At 39.5% G+C, this 12,890-nt stretch overlaps 1 protein-coding gene across 10 annotated transcripts in view; it reads left to right on the forward strand.

Annotated features, from left to right (window-relative positions):
* Positions 1 to 12,890, forward strand: part of GRIK1 (glutamate ionotropic receptor kainate type subunit 1) — a 430,746-nt gene that overhangs the window by 303,342 nt on the left and 114,514 nt on the right. For all 10 annotated transcript variants that reach the window (XM_055279420.2, XM_055279424.2, XM_055279423.2 and 7 more), the window contains 2 exons: positions 3,193 to 3,246; positions 6,682 to 6,855. In XM_055279420.2, coding sequence (XP_055135395.1) covers positions 3,193 to 3,246; positions 6,682 to 6,855 — 228 coding nt within the window. The remainder of the gene's footprint in view (positions 1 to 3,192; positions 3,247 to 6,681; positions 6,856 to 12,890) is intronic.

The raw sequence follows: 12,890 nt of genomic DNA on the forward strand, positions 1-12,890 counted from the left end.
AAAGTATACATACTGCCTAGGTCAGCACCATTTGGTCAGTTCGGCAGACAAGTACTGTATCAAAATTCAAAGTCATTCTCAGGAAAAAGTAAGTTCTGCAAAGAACTATTAGAAAACCCCCCATATCGTGATTACACTTTTTATTTTTAAAACTGACATTTATTTTGATGTGACATTTTCTTAATCCCTTAATGACTTTTAGTTTGAAATACCAACATGCAGAGAGAAAATCAAAATGGGAATGCAATCATTTTATTTACAAAGTATGCGACAATTACACGACAGGGCTACTGGCCTCAACCGCTTAAAGACCATCACAAGAACAACTGCTTTAAAAGCACCGCCTTTGGTGCTGTTGACTTTGTTGTTCTTATCAAGATGTTTTTCATTCACCTGGGTGAGTGTCTACAAAGTTGACAGGCCAATGATCAATGACAGGACTCGTTTCTTAATTTCCATTTCTAGTAAATTCAAGGGAAGAACCAGGAGGCACTAATGCAAGCAATTAGCTAGGAAAAGGGATGGGAATTTTTTCTACTACAGCAAATAAAATGTGTACCTGGAGGACCCCAGGGTTCTTTTTGCAATAACAGCTGGCCTGTTGGCTGTTTATTCGCTGCGTTTTAATATCTCTTTCCTAACACTGAGAGGCATATCAAATGAATATTTACCTCCAGGAATTTTAAAATACAATAATAAAAATAATTAGTTAAATGGTTGTTTAAAAAAATGCTTATCTCTTAACAGGGGATCCAAAGCCTCCATAATGAAATTTAAAAAGAAAAATTTTACCCAAGTGAAAAGCTATAAACTCAAATGCCTTTGTGTTCTATTTTCAGTTTCAGAAACAAAATTTTAAACCTTAGTATCCAGCTCTATGTCTTCACATAAAACTTGCCCAGTTCCCTTTCAAGAGGTAATCTTGGCTGCAATTACACTATCTAATGACCAAAGTGAAAAATAGGATTTCTGACTGACCCTGGCAGGCCAGCTCTTTATGCTCGAATGATATAAGAGAACAGCTAACAAGACCTCACCATGCATGGCCTTAAATGTTATTGATGGCGCTAAAGCAAGTCTACCCTTTAAAAAAAAATCCTTTAGTGTGCCTGGTCTTGTTGTCACCATAGGAGTGACTTACATCCTGTGGGCTGATGATCCATGGAGAAAGTTTCCTGTCATTTGTCTTGTGTTCATGACATTATAATTTCACTAAATATTCCTCTGGTTTTCACGTTAGTAGAGACGTTGTTGAGAAGTGTAGGATTGGTGTTCATGCGGTTATGTGCTGTCATCTAATACCCTCTTTATTTCTTATTCCCTTTCATGTAAAATCATTCTAGCTCACATATCTTAGGCACCTTCTAGAACCTCTGATAACTTGCATTGCCTTTCCCCAGAACTTTTCAATCCATCTCTTCAACTGAAGATCTGAAAGTCTTTGTTATTTAATGCAAGTGTACATGTTTTCCATAAAGCAGTGATTTTCAAACACAGCTGTGAAATGCAGAAATCCAGGCTACTCTCTCAGAAATCCTAATTTAGGATGCCCTGTGATGGAGTCTTTGATACAAAAACTTCCAGAGGGGATTTTTACTTGCATCAGAATTAACCAGAGTTGTGCGGAAAACTACCTTGGAAATGTGATTTCTAAGTCTTCTCTCTTAATTTCTTTTCTATTTTTTTTTTTTTTTTTTTTTTTTGAGTCTTGCTCTGTCCCCCAGGCTGGAGTGCAGTGGCGCGATCTCTGCTCACTGCAAGCTCCGCCTCCCGGGTTCACGCCATTCTCCTGCCTCAGCCTCCTGAGTGGCTGGGATTACAGGCGCCAGCCACCACGCCTGGCTAATTTTGTGTATTTTTAGTAGAGACGGGGTTTCACCGTGTTAGCCAGGATGGTCTCTATCTCCTGACCTCATGATCCGCCCGCCTCAGCCTCCCACAAGTGCTGGGATTACAGGCGTGAGCCACCGCACCCAGCCTTCTCTCTTCATTTCTATGCAAAGACAAAAAAAAAAAAGAAAAAGCACCCAAATAGTTATTTTGGTAATCTATCCCAAGGAAAGGGATATCCTTATTCATATCTAGAAAGAATTGTCTCCAAACCATTTGCATCTTCTTCTCAGTTGACACCATTTCTGGGACTCCAAAAGTAAGATCACAGTTCAATGAATGTAGAACCCCTGTCCTTCCTATCCACCTCCTTTTTTCCTTCTTTCACGAAGTAAAAACAATATACACGCTCACAGAATGTCCGGAACTATCACGATCCCAAGTAGTTACTTGAGAATCAGCATGAAGAAACGGTGTAAAATTGGTGTCAGAATAGTCCCTATCCTTTTATCTGTAAATGAATCCTCTCTTCCCCTACTCATGGAAAAGGGGGAGAGAGAAAGGTTTCAGAGATATACTCATTCATAAATCTTCATTTAAACATATCTACATACCAGTATTGACAATTCAACATTTAATGAGTTCTACTCATAATGAGGGTGGCATTATGCTAAGTCGTAAGTAGGGAGATCAATAAAATATGTATTTCTAAAAGTATGAGATTGCTCAGACACTTAGGCAGTGGGAAAGACAAAACCCTGTGCATTATGGACAACTCCAAATACAAAATTTGTTTAGTACAAACAATTTATTTTTTGAGATAGAGTTCCCTTCTTGTTGCCCAGGCTGGAGTGCAATGGCGAGATCTCGGCTCACTGGAACCTCCACCTCCTGGGTTCAAACGATTCTCCTGCCTCAGCCTCCTGAGTAGCTGGGATTACAGGCACGTGCCATCACACCCAGCTAATTTTGTATTTTTAGTAGAGACAGGGTTTCTCTATGATGGTCAGGCTGGTGTCGAACTCCTGACCTCAAGAGATCCACCTGCCTCGGTCTACCAAAGTGCTGGCATTAAAGGCTTGCGCCACTGCACCTGGCCCAAACTATTTTTAAATTTGATCATCAGACCCATTACTTCGATATAGGTCAAGCAGTGTGTAATGGAAATAGTGTTGGCTGGAGGTCAGCTGGCTTGCTCCACACCAGCCACTCATTGGCCGCAGGTTTCTGATCTGCTGAGTTTGTGGATTTCCACAGTACCTTCCTGTTCTATGTTCCCAGGCATTTGTAGTCACCCTAGAAATTATCCCATTCTTATTATAATTCTGTTCCTGATTCTTTCCCCTTATTTCTCTTTTGCAGATTCTGTTCATGGGCATGATGACCGAGTACTATCACTACTTTTTCACAACCCTGGTAAGTGCATCTGGGAGAAATGTATTCCACATGGTAGGAAAGGTCTTCACACAGTTATTTCAGAGTCAGCCTCACCAGTGTCAAAGGCAGGATATTGTCATGGAGATTTGCCTTACTTTCCTAAGAATCCTCTAAATCCAGCAATGCTGAGCAGCAGGCTTTCTTTTTCTTTCTTTCTCTGTCTTTCTCTTTCTTTCTTTCTTTCTTTCTTTCTTTCTTTCTTTCTTTCTTTCTTTCTTTTTTTTTTTTAACTAGTATCAATGCATGTGCATTCAGAAAGGGATTAAAATGAAAATTCCATAAAATAGAAAAAGTAAAAACTATTCATAAAAAAGTATCATCTACAATTTTTATATACATTAGAAGGTGTATCCAAGTGTGTCTAGCATTCATTGATTTGATGTGGCGTTTCCTGCCTGTGTCCAGTAGATAGCTGGGTTAGCCAGGGGTTACCTGTCAGATGTTTGAAAAATCTTCAAAAAGGGGAGTTTTGCAAATGCTCTGCACATTGAACATTTTGCCTCATTAAGAAAAATCATGGTCCTAAGCCTCAGAAATCCAAAAGAAACCACAGGACATCTTAAATTTTGAGAGACTATCTGATCATGGAGCCCCCACCTCCCCACCTACACACCCACACACTCCACTTCGTTACATGAGAAGAAAAATAGAATCAAGCTCGTTTTCTAATCTGTAAGAGTATATTAGCTAAAGTTGACCTGGATTCTGGGGGACTCAGTAACAGTACCATTTTAGCAAATTCAGCTGACAAGCTAGTGAGTAGGGGAATTCAAAGAATTTAGAATAAGGACCCGAAGTAGTAAATTCTATTTCTGACTCAACTATCTTTGAGAGTGCAGAGGACATCATGAAATGAATGCTTTGGGACAGTTGTCAAAATCATTACTGCTACTGAGAATAGGGTGGAAGTGGATACAGGGTAGAAATTCCTGAACTAAGGTTTGCATAGCCTTCCCATAGGGTGGAAGTGGGTACAGGGTAGAAATTCCTGAACTAAGGTTTGCATAGTCTTTCCATTTGCCTCTTCCTGCTTCTTGATCATGTCATCTTTGAGAACAGCTGAGGGAAAACTTGGGAACTGCAAAGTGTCTTACTCTGCTTACAAATATGGTTCTTCCCATCACGAAGAACACCTGAGGGTTACTCAAGGTGACATGGCCATCTGCCTCGGAACTTTCTACCTCCTCCAGCTGTGCACACCCTGGAAGAGCTGGTGTGGGAGAAATTTGAGAAGGAATATGAACAATGGAACCTAACAAGGCTGGGAGACCATAGAGGATGAATAAATGTGCACTTTCATTCCTCTTCACCCCTAACACTCATTCTGCATGCTCAAGGGGATGCAGCAAATTGGATTTTAGACTTCCGACATTCTTTGTTGCATGGAAACCCTAAATTGTAGGACAACCTAATTTTGCACGTTTAATGTATGTCGTTTTAGCATGTTAAATCTATGTACTATGAATCTCTAAGAGGGTTCATGTGTATTCTGGCAGTTTCTGTCTTACCTCCTGAGACTGGAGTTAACTGTTTTTCTATCCACTGAGTGTGCTTAACGGACTCACTTTTTCCTGGGTCGTCTTCTTTAACTTTGCTTCTTTCATCCTTTTCCTCTGATTTTATCTGCATTCTGTTCTGGTTGGCTTATATATTCTTACCATTCTTGCCCATGAGTATTAATAAAAGCTAAAGAAAATAAAAAGTTACTTAGTGTTAAGGAAAAAAATATACAATTCTTTAAAAGGCAGTATTGTACACTTTTCTGATACTGATCTAGGAGCACAGAGCTGTGCTCTTATAGTTCTACTGCCTCATCCAAATATATCTTGGCAAAGAGAGAGTTCATGAAAAGAATAAATTTGTATGCATCTTCCACAAATTTGCAAGTCGCAAAGTGTTTCTGAAGCTGCTGCTCTTCAGTACCTGTAATCATCACGGATAATGTCCTGTCTTGCATTGCACTTTCAGAAAGCGGTTACATTGTTAAGAAACTTTTATGGAAGTATTTTTCCTATTAAATGTTATTTTGAAAGTTGAGTTTCTTCTGAAATGTGATGTATTTTAATGATATATTTTTTAATCTAGTCTTTTCATATAAGAAAAAAGTTGAAATTATTACATAACCCTGTCTTAAATGTGAATCAATTTAGAAACTTCCGGTTTACACTCAGCCTCATCTGTAATAGAAAACACTAGGATGAGTTCAACTTTTTTTCCTGAAACATTGTCTGAAAGGGAATGGCTTCCCCTATTATATTCTTGCATCCATGTAGCCTTGTGCTCTAGCATGTCCTCTGAAGAGCATCCTTTGGTACCCATTCTGAGCCTATGTTCAGGGAACATTCTTCATGCCCTCGTTGTATGAGATATGAGTTCTTTTCAATAAGCCAGGAGATGATTTTTTTTCTGCCAGGAGTGATTTTCCTGCCAAATGCATATGCGGTTTTCAAATTTCACCTTTGTGGCAAGATCTGGAACAGCCTGGGGTGCAAGATTTGATGGAGAAGAGTGGATACTGCCCACCACTCAGAACCTCAGTTTCTTCATCTGTAAAATAAAAGCATTGAACCAAATGGAAATAAATATTCTTCAAAATACCCCAAAGGCTATAAACTGGGAACAGAATTCTTAGCTTTTTAGGATGTTATATCCTGTGCCCAAGTACATACTAATTATCAACAGCCAAATTCCTCCTTTTGACTTAACAGTATTGCAAAAATAAAACAGATGAAAATGAAAACTGATTACTGCCCTAGAATTTTTAGGGCAGCCTGTGAATGAAAAACAATGGAAAAAATGTTCTTTTATTGAAATAGTGTGGTATGGCTGTTATTTTGTTTTAATCTATAGCAGCTCCCCTTTATCCAATGGGTATATGTTCTGAGACCTCCAATACATGCCTGAAATCTAGTATGGTGCCAAACCCCATATAGATTATGTTTTTCCTATATATACATACTAGGATAAAGATTAATTTATAAATTAGGCACAATACTCTTGCAGACTGGGACCATTATGAAGTATAAGGGTGACTTAACAAAGCACTTCCATACCACAATACTCGACCTCATAACTGAGACAGCTAGTAAGTGACTGATGAGCAGGTAGCATCTGTAGTATGGAGACTCTGGACAAATAATTCATGGCCCAGGCAGGACAGGATGGGACAGCTCAAGATTTCCTCATGCTACTGAGTGGTGTGCAATTTTAAAATTATGAATTGCTTATTTCTGAAGTTTTCCATTTAACATGTTCCAACTGTGGTTGACCACAGGTAACTGAAACCATGAACAACAAAACCACAGATAAGAGGTATCATTGTATTAGTTGCTGCTACAATCATTAATATTCTTTTGCATAAAAAAATGAAAATTCTAATTCTTTTCCACTGCTATCCTTTTTGATACTATGCAGGACTTATTTGCTTTGGATCTGGAACTCTATAGGTACAGCGGCGTAAACATGACCGGGTTTCGGCTGCTTAACATTGACAACCCTCACGTGTCATCCATCATTGAGAAGTGGTCCATGGAGAGACTGCAGGCCCCACCCAGGCCCGAGACGGGCCTTTTGGATGGCATGATGACAGTAAGTCATTTTCAAATAAAATCATTTGCGAGAATATTTGAATTCCTTTGCGGTTAGGTTAAGATCTCAAGTGTCTTTAAAATGTTAGAGAAAAGTGTTACAGTGGGTGCCTTGACTTGCAGGAGAGAAGAAAGAGTTTGCTTTTTAGGTAATTTGAAAGGCTGTGACTGGCTACTAGCAAAAACTGCTACTTTTAGCTTCCTGGATGTACTTGCCCCAGATAAAAAACTTGACAAGAGTAGTCACCGTTATCAGCCAAAGCAGTGCAAGGACAAGTGAAGAGTGCTTTATTCTAGGAATGTGGCTGTGGGGAAGGCGGCTGGTGGGGGAAGAGGAGGAACAACCTACCTGTGGGTTTTGCAGAACCGGTTTGTGTTCCTCACTTCTGCCACATTTCAGCAAGCAAAGCCAGTGTGGAAAAATGTCGGATTTACAAACAGTCGGTGTATTCAGCTCTTCCTGTCCTGGATGCGTATAGGTTCACCTCTGCAGAACTGACAGTGTTTAACATTAGCCATATGTCGCTCTTGAAGCAGATGCCAGACCTGCCTCCTGACTAGTCAGAGATACTCTGCTGAACAGATAAATTGCGAACTGCCTCATCAGAGAGCTTCTCCCTAACATCATTTGTCTCTTGTCAAATGCGCCTACCTTCACTTTATTTCTCTAATGAAGCTCCCTGAGTGCTGAAGAAAATAGCAGGAAATAATTTTTTTAAAATGCTTCCTATGTGGGAGCCATCTAAGGGGAAAGATATTGTGGAATGCAGGCAGGTAATAGCATTTTACAATGGCATAGTATTTTATTATCCATTCCTATCATCGGGAGACGCACTCTCGCTTTTAAGATGCAATTTACCCAACATCTCACAGAGAACTTGGGATTTTTTTCCCCTTTTTCTTATGAGGAACAAATGAAAACGAAGAAATAAATGAATGAATTAAGTGGTTCTGGAGGACTCTATGTTCAGGCTCCCTGTTTTTCAAACCTGAAATAACTTTTAAAATATTCAAAGTGAACTGAGAGATAATGATGAAAAGCATCTTGGTACAAACGAGCCCTGCGATGATTTGAAACATTTCTTTGAATAGGAGCAAGTAGAGAATATCCAGGGAAATATTAGACTTCTGAAAGGGAGCGGGAACACCAGAGACAGAGGGAGAAGCATGCTAATAGATAGGTTTTTCTCTTCTTCCTCTTGGGTTTATAATTTCAGTGAGTTCAAATATGGTTCAAAATCCTCTGCCCACTTTTCCAATGAAGTTTCAATCACAGGATGAGATCTCAAATCATTTTTACCTGTGTTTGGTATATACCATTAAAAGAGTTACAGTTTGAAGCTATGTTAACACAGACTGTGGACTTACGCCAAACATTAAATATTCATCACAAGTATGGCTTAATTTACAAAGAAAAAAAGTCTGTGTGTTCAATTATACTGAGCTGACAAAACAGTTTGTACATATTGACTGAGATGAGGAAGATCGTTGAACAAAGGAGACAGACCTATGCAATTCATGTGGAATCAGGCCGAGCATGAGGTGATGCTGCTATCCCAGGGCAGCAGCTGGTGTCCTGGGCTAACGGTAATCCCATGGGCAGGAAGTGTGACAAGGTTGAGTCCCAGTGGATGGAAGAGGCCCTGGTCTGCCTGAAGATTTTTACTGTCATCCCAACTAAGAGAGGGGTTTCTAGACTGTGTTCTTACAGTTATTATTATAATAAACTATAAAAAGGAAAGTGGGGATTTACCAGAGCAGAAGAGGGTAGCTCACTAAGGTGCTGTAAAAGTGGGTAGAGCAACTATTCAATGTATCAGGTCATGTCAATACTAATTTTTTAAAAAGCAATAGGATGCAGGCCTCAGTAGCAGTTGTATCCAACAGTCATGCAGATAATAACTTTGAAATTATGTGAAGCGTAACATTTACCTTTTTTTATCCAAAGAGTCTGCTTTGCACTTGACTGTTTTCTTTTTGTTTCTCCTGGATGTGGCTACTTTGGGAATGTGGAAACAGTGTCATGGGAGGTGAAGGGCATTGAAGGGCATGAAAGGACCTCCGTTTGACCAATAGCTGAGCCAAGAGAGCAAACTTATGACCCCAAGCCCAGGCCCAAAGCTAACAAATCTTTGCTGTCAATTCGCCTCTATTTAAACTCTTTCTTCTCTACCTGAAAGATAAAAAGTCTTTTGGTTTCAGCTTCATTGGGTCCACATTGCAGACCCTGCCCTTCATTTATTCCTGCACATCAAGCACTTGTTGTCCCCCTGCCTTGAAGTCTCACCTACCCAGGCTGCAAAATGTCACTTCACCAGACAGAGCCTCCATGAATCGCCATCTAGTACGGTAGCCCCCTCCCTGGTTTTTCTCTCTTTCCTCTTACCTGTTTTTGTTTTCTTCATAGCCCTTATGACCTGACGTGTTATATTTTGATTTGTTTTTTCAGTATCTTCCCTACAAGAATAGACACTTCCTAAAAGTGTCTTTTATGAAAAAGAGGCTTTGTGCTTTTGTGTTTTGCTTTCTCCCCAGCACTAGAAAAGGCCCAGCGCGAAGTACACCTTCAATAAATATGCATTTAATGAAGAAATTAATGTGCTAAATAAATAAGAATTAAGCTTCTACTAAAACTGAAGATGTTAAATGAAAAATATTTAGGCAGCCCTGAAGTAGTCCCATAAAAGTGCAGAGAGTTCCTATAAACAAGATATGTGTGAATGTGCGTGATTAGTAAAATAGAGATTACTTTAAAATAATAGTGTTTTTTTAAAATTAGTCACAGACTGGCCACTCTTAATGTTTAAATAATGCTATTACTATAATAGAATTGTATTCTCTGAAATCATATGCTTCATTCCTCTATTCTTCAAGGTGAATTTCCCTGTAGCTGTTTATAGTCATATTGGTATGTGGTGCATACATACTTGGATGAAAAAAAGAATTAGAAAAAAGCATAAGGAAAATGCATGTATTTTGATTTCCCATTCAATTGTCTATTTTTCTCTCTAATTTTTTTTTTTTTTTTTTTTTGAGACAGAGTCTCGCTCTGTCACCCAGGCTGGAGTGCAGTGGCGCAATCTCGGCTCACTGCAAGCTCTGCCTCCCAGGTTCATGCCATTCTCCTGCCTCAGCCTCTCCGAGTAGCTGGGACTACAAGCGCCCGCCACCACGCTCAGCTAATTTTTTGTATTTTTAGTAGAGACGGGGTTTCACCATGGTCTCGATCTCCTGACCTCGTGATCCGCCCGCCTCAGCCTCCCAAAGTGCTGGGATTACAAGTGTGAGCCACCGCGCCCGGCCCTCTCTAATATTTTTAACTATTAAGCATTTCCTAGAATTTCATATACTAAAAATCCTCAAAAATATGATTATATCAAAACATTCAAATCTGAAAATAGAGAAGTCAGTCATGCCTATATCCAAAAAATCTTGACACCAGAATTAAGAACAATAGAATTAATTAAAGAAAAAATTTAGTTTAAAAATTAGGTTAAAATTAAGTTACTAAGAAAATTGTTACTGAGTCAACCGAGTTTAAAAACAGTAAAACTCGTTATTAAAAAATATCTTGAGAAAAAGAAAGAGTGTTTTATCAACTGAAGTGGTAATTGACAGAATTAACAGAAGTTTGGAGTGATTTTTATAAAATCTATTTTGTTCTCTTTTATAATGTTTACATTTTTCTCAGCAATTCGGCTGATTCGACCTTTCAGCTTTTGGATAGACTGGGATAGTACAGAATGGTTCGTTCTCAAATGGGTTCTTCTCAGTGGATCAAAATTGTGTATGAGTCAACACTGCACAGGAGTCAGGGGAACAACCAAACATTGATCTGACATCTGCCTTTCCAGTTCTTCATATCCACTCACAACATAAAGTTAAGTCAGTAGCCTTGTCCTGCTCTCTTGCCTGTAAACATTTCCCTTAATCGTGACCCATAGAGAAGACGTCCTAGAGTTCCCACCTTGTACATCCACTGCTACTCCAGCGATGAAAGAAAATAGGCAGCTGGATTCAGTACAAAAAGCAAAATCTTCCCAGATAATGAAAGCCTAGGGTTAAGTCCTGGCTATGTCTCCTAACTAAGTGACCTGAGCGAGTCATTTAACCTCTCTCAGTTTTTTTGCCCATCTGTAAATCTGTACAATAACGCCTTACAGTATTACTCTACAGATTAATTTAGATCACATATGCGAAGCCTCTAGTACATAGAATTGAATTTACTTGATGATACCTGTTGTTTTGCCCATTTGTAGTCAATAAAAGAACAAGATGCCGGGCACGGTGGCTGACGCCTGTAATCCCAACACTTTGGGAGGCCGAGCCGGGCAGATCACGAGGTCAGGAGTTCGAGACCAGCCTGGCCAACATGGTGAAACTTTGTCTGTACTAAAAATACAAAAATTAGCCGGGCGTGGTGGCGGGCACTTGTAATCCCAGCTACTGAGGAGGCTGAAGCAGGGAATCACTTGAACCAGGGAGGCAGAGTTTACAGGAGCCAAGATCGTGCCACTGCACTCTAGCCTGGGCAATAAGAACAAGACTCCTTCCAAAAAAAAAGATAGAAAGAAAGAACAAGAGATATTCTGAAATATCATGGCAGAATCCACATATTTCCAAGAAACGCATTCCTTAGCTTGCACATATAGCCCAAGATGGACCCTTATCTGGGACCTATGTGACCCTGTATGATCAGCCCATTTGATCTCTGAATATTAGGTCTCTCTTCAGCACCTCAATCTCCTCCAGCACCCCAATCTCCTCCAGCTTTTTCCAACAATTATATATCATGCAGGCAGCTAAGTATGGGGGCTTTCTAAGGCCGTATAGTATTGTTAGTCCTTGTCTCTAAGATGAGGTGGCATCTCACTGGCTTATGCTGGGAGTCCTCAAAACCATCTTCAGATCTGATGACTTGCTAGCAGGACTCACAGAACTCAGAAAAGCTGTTATACTCACAATGACAGGTTTATAGCAAAAGATGACAGAGTAAAATCAGCGAAGGAAAAAGTGACAGAGAGTCCACACAGAAAAAGCATGAACTTCCAAGTATCCTCTCCCAACAGAGTTGCATGAACAGCGCTTAATCCTCAGCAATGATCTGTGACAACAAATAGAAAGTAAGCCAACCAGGGAAGCTCACCCAAGCCTTGGGGTCCAGGTTTTTTATTGGGATGATCGGTCACATAGGCATGGAGCTCCCATATAGCTGGCCTTAGTTAATTAGTATCCAGCCTTTCGAGAGACCAAATTGATACAGCATGGCCCAGAGCCCTAGGCCAGCAAAAATAGGCATTCATCATAAATCATATTTTTAGCATAAACTATCTGACCTTGCCCAGGACCCAAAGAATACAATGACAGTCTTATTGGGATATTCCAAGGAGTTAAAGGTTATCTCTCAAGAGCCAGTCCTCTCTTTGGAATGTGCAAGGTCTGAGTACCCTAAGCCTAGTGAGTTAATACTTTACTGCAAATTTTAATAACCAAAGCATTGTGTACTGGGGAGAAGTATGCTTTCGATGTGCTTATTTCATGGTTCAGATTGTGGTAAAAAGATTTTCTTAGGGTCATTGAGCAATGTAATTTCATCCAGGCTTTAGATATATATAAAATGTGAACATAAACACATTCGGAAGAAGAAAATTTGAACACAGGCCAGTTTCTATTCCATTACCTATTACCTAAAATGACGACAGTCATTCAGCAAGCAGGCCTCGAGCACAAAACTGAAAGGGGGAGGAAAATCAGCGGTAGTTTATTAGTGCTATAATATAGTTAATGTAAACATTTTCTCCATCTAAGAAAACATTGTATTTCAAGGGGTAGCATATTTTTTCGAACAAATAGTTTTCTTCTTTGGGTTGAAAGGCACAGATTAGACCTATAATTTTGAATCATTTTATTGCCATTCCCAATATGGAGCCCGCCTTGAGAAAGAATGCCCATCCTTTCTAAACTAAGTTTATGGAAAAGTCAGATTATTAGAATTCCAGTCCTTATACTTCTCTATCAAATTGGTCATTCAGTGAA

The sequence above is a fragment of the Symphalangus syndactylus genome, chromosome 5 (genome assembly GCF_028878055.3).
Source record: "Symphalangus syndactylus isolate Jambi chromosome 5, NHGRI_mSymSyn1-v2.1_pri, whole genome shotgun sequence".
NCBI lineage: Eukaryota > Metazoa > Chordata > Mammalia > Primates > Hylobatidae > Symphalangus > Symphalangus syndactylus.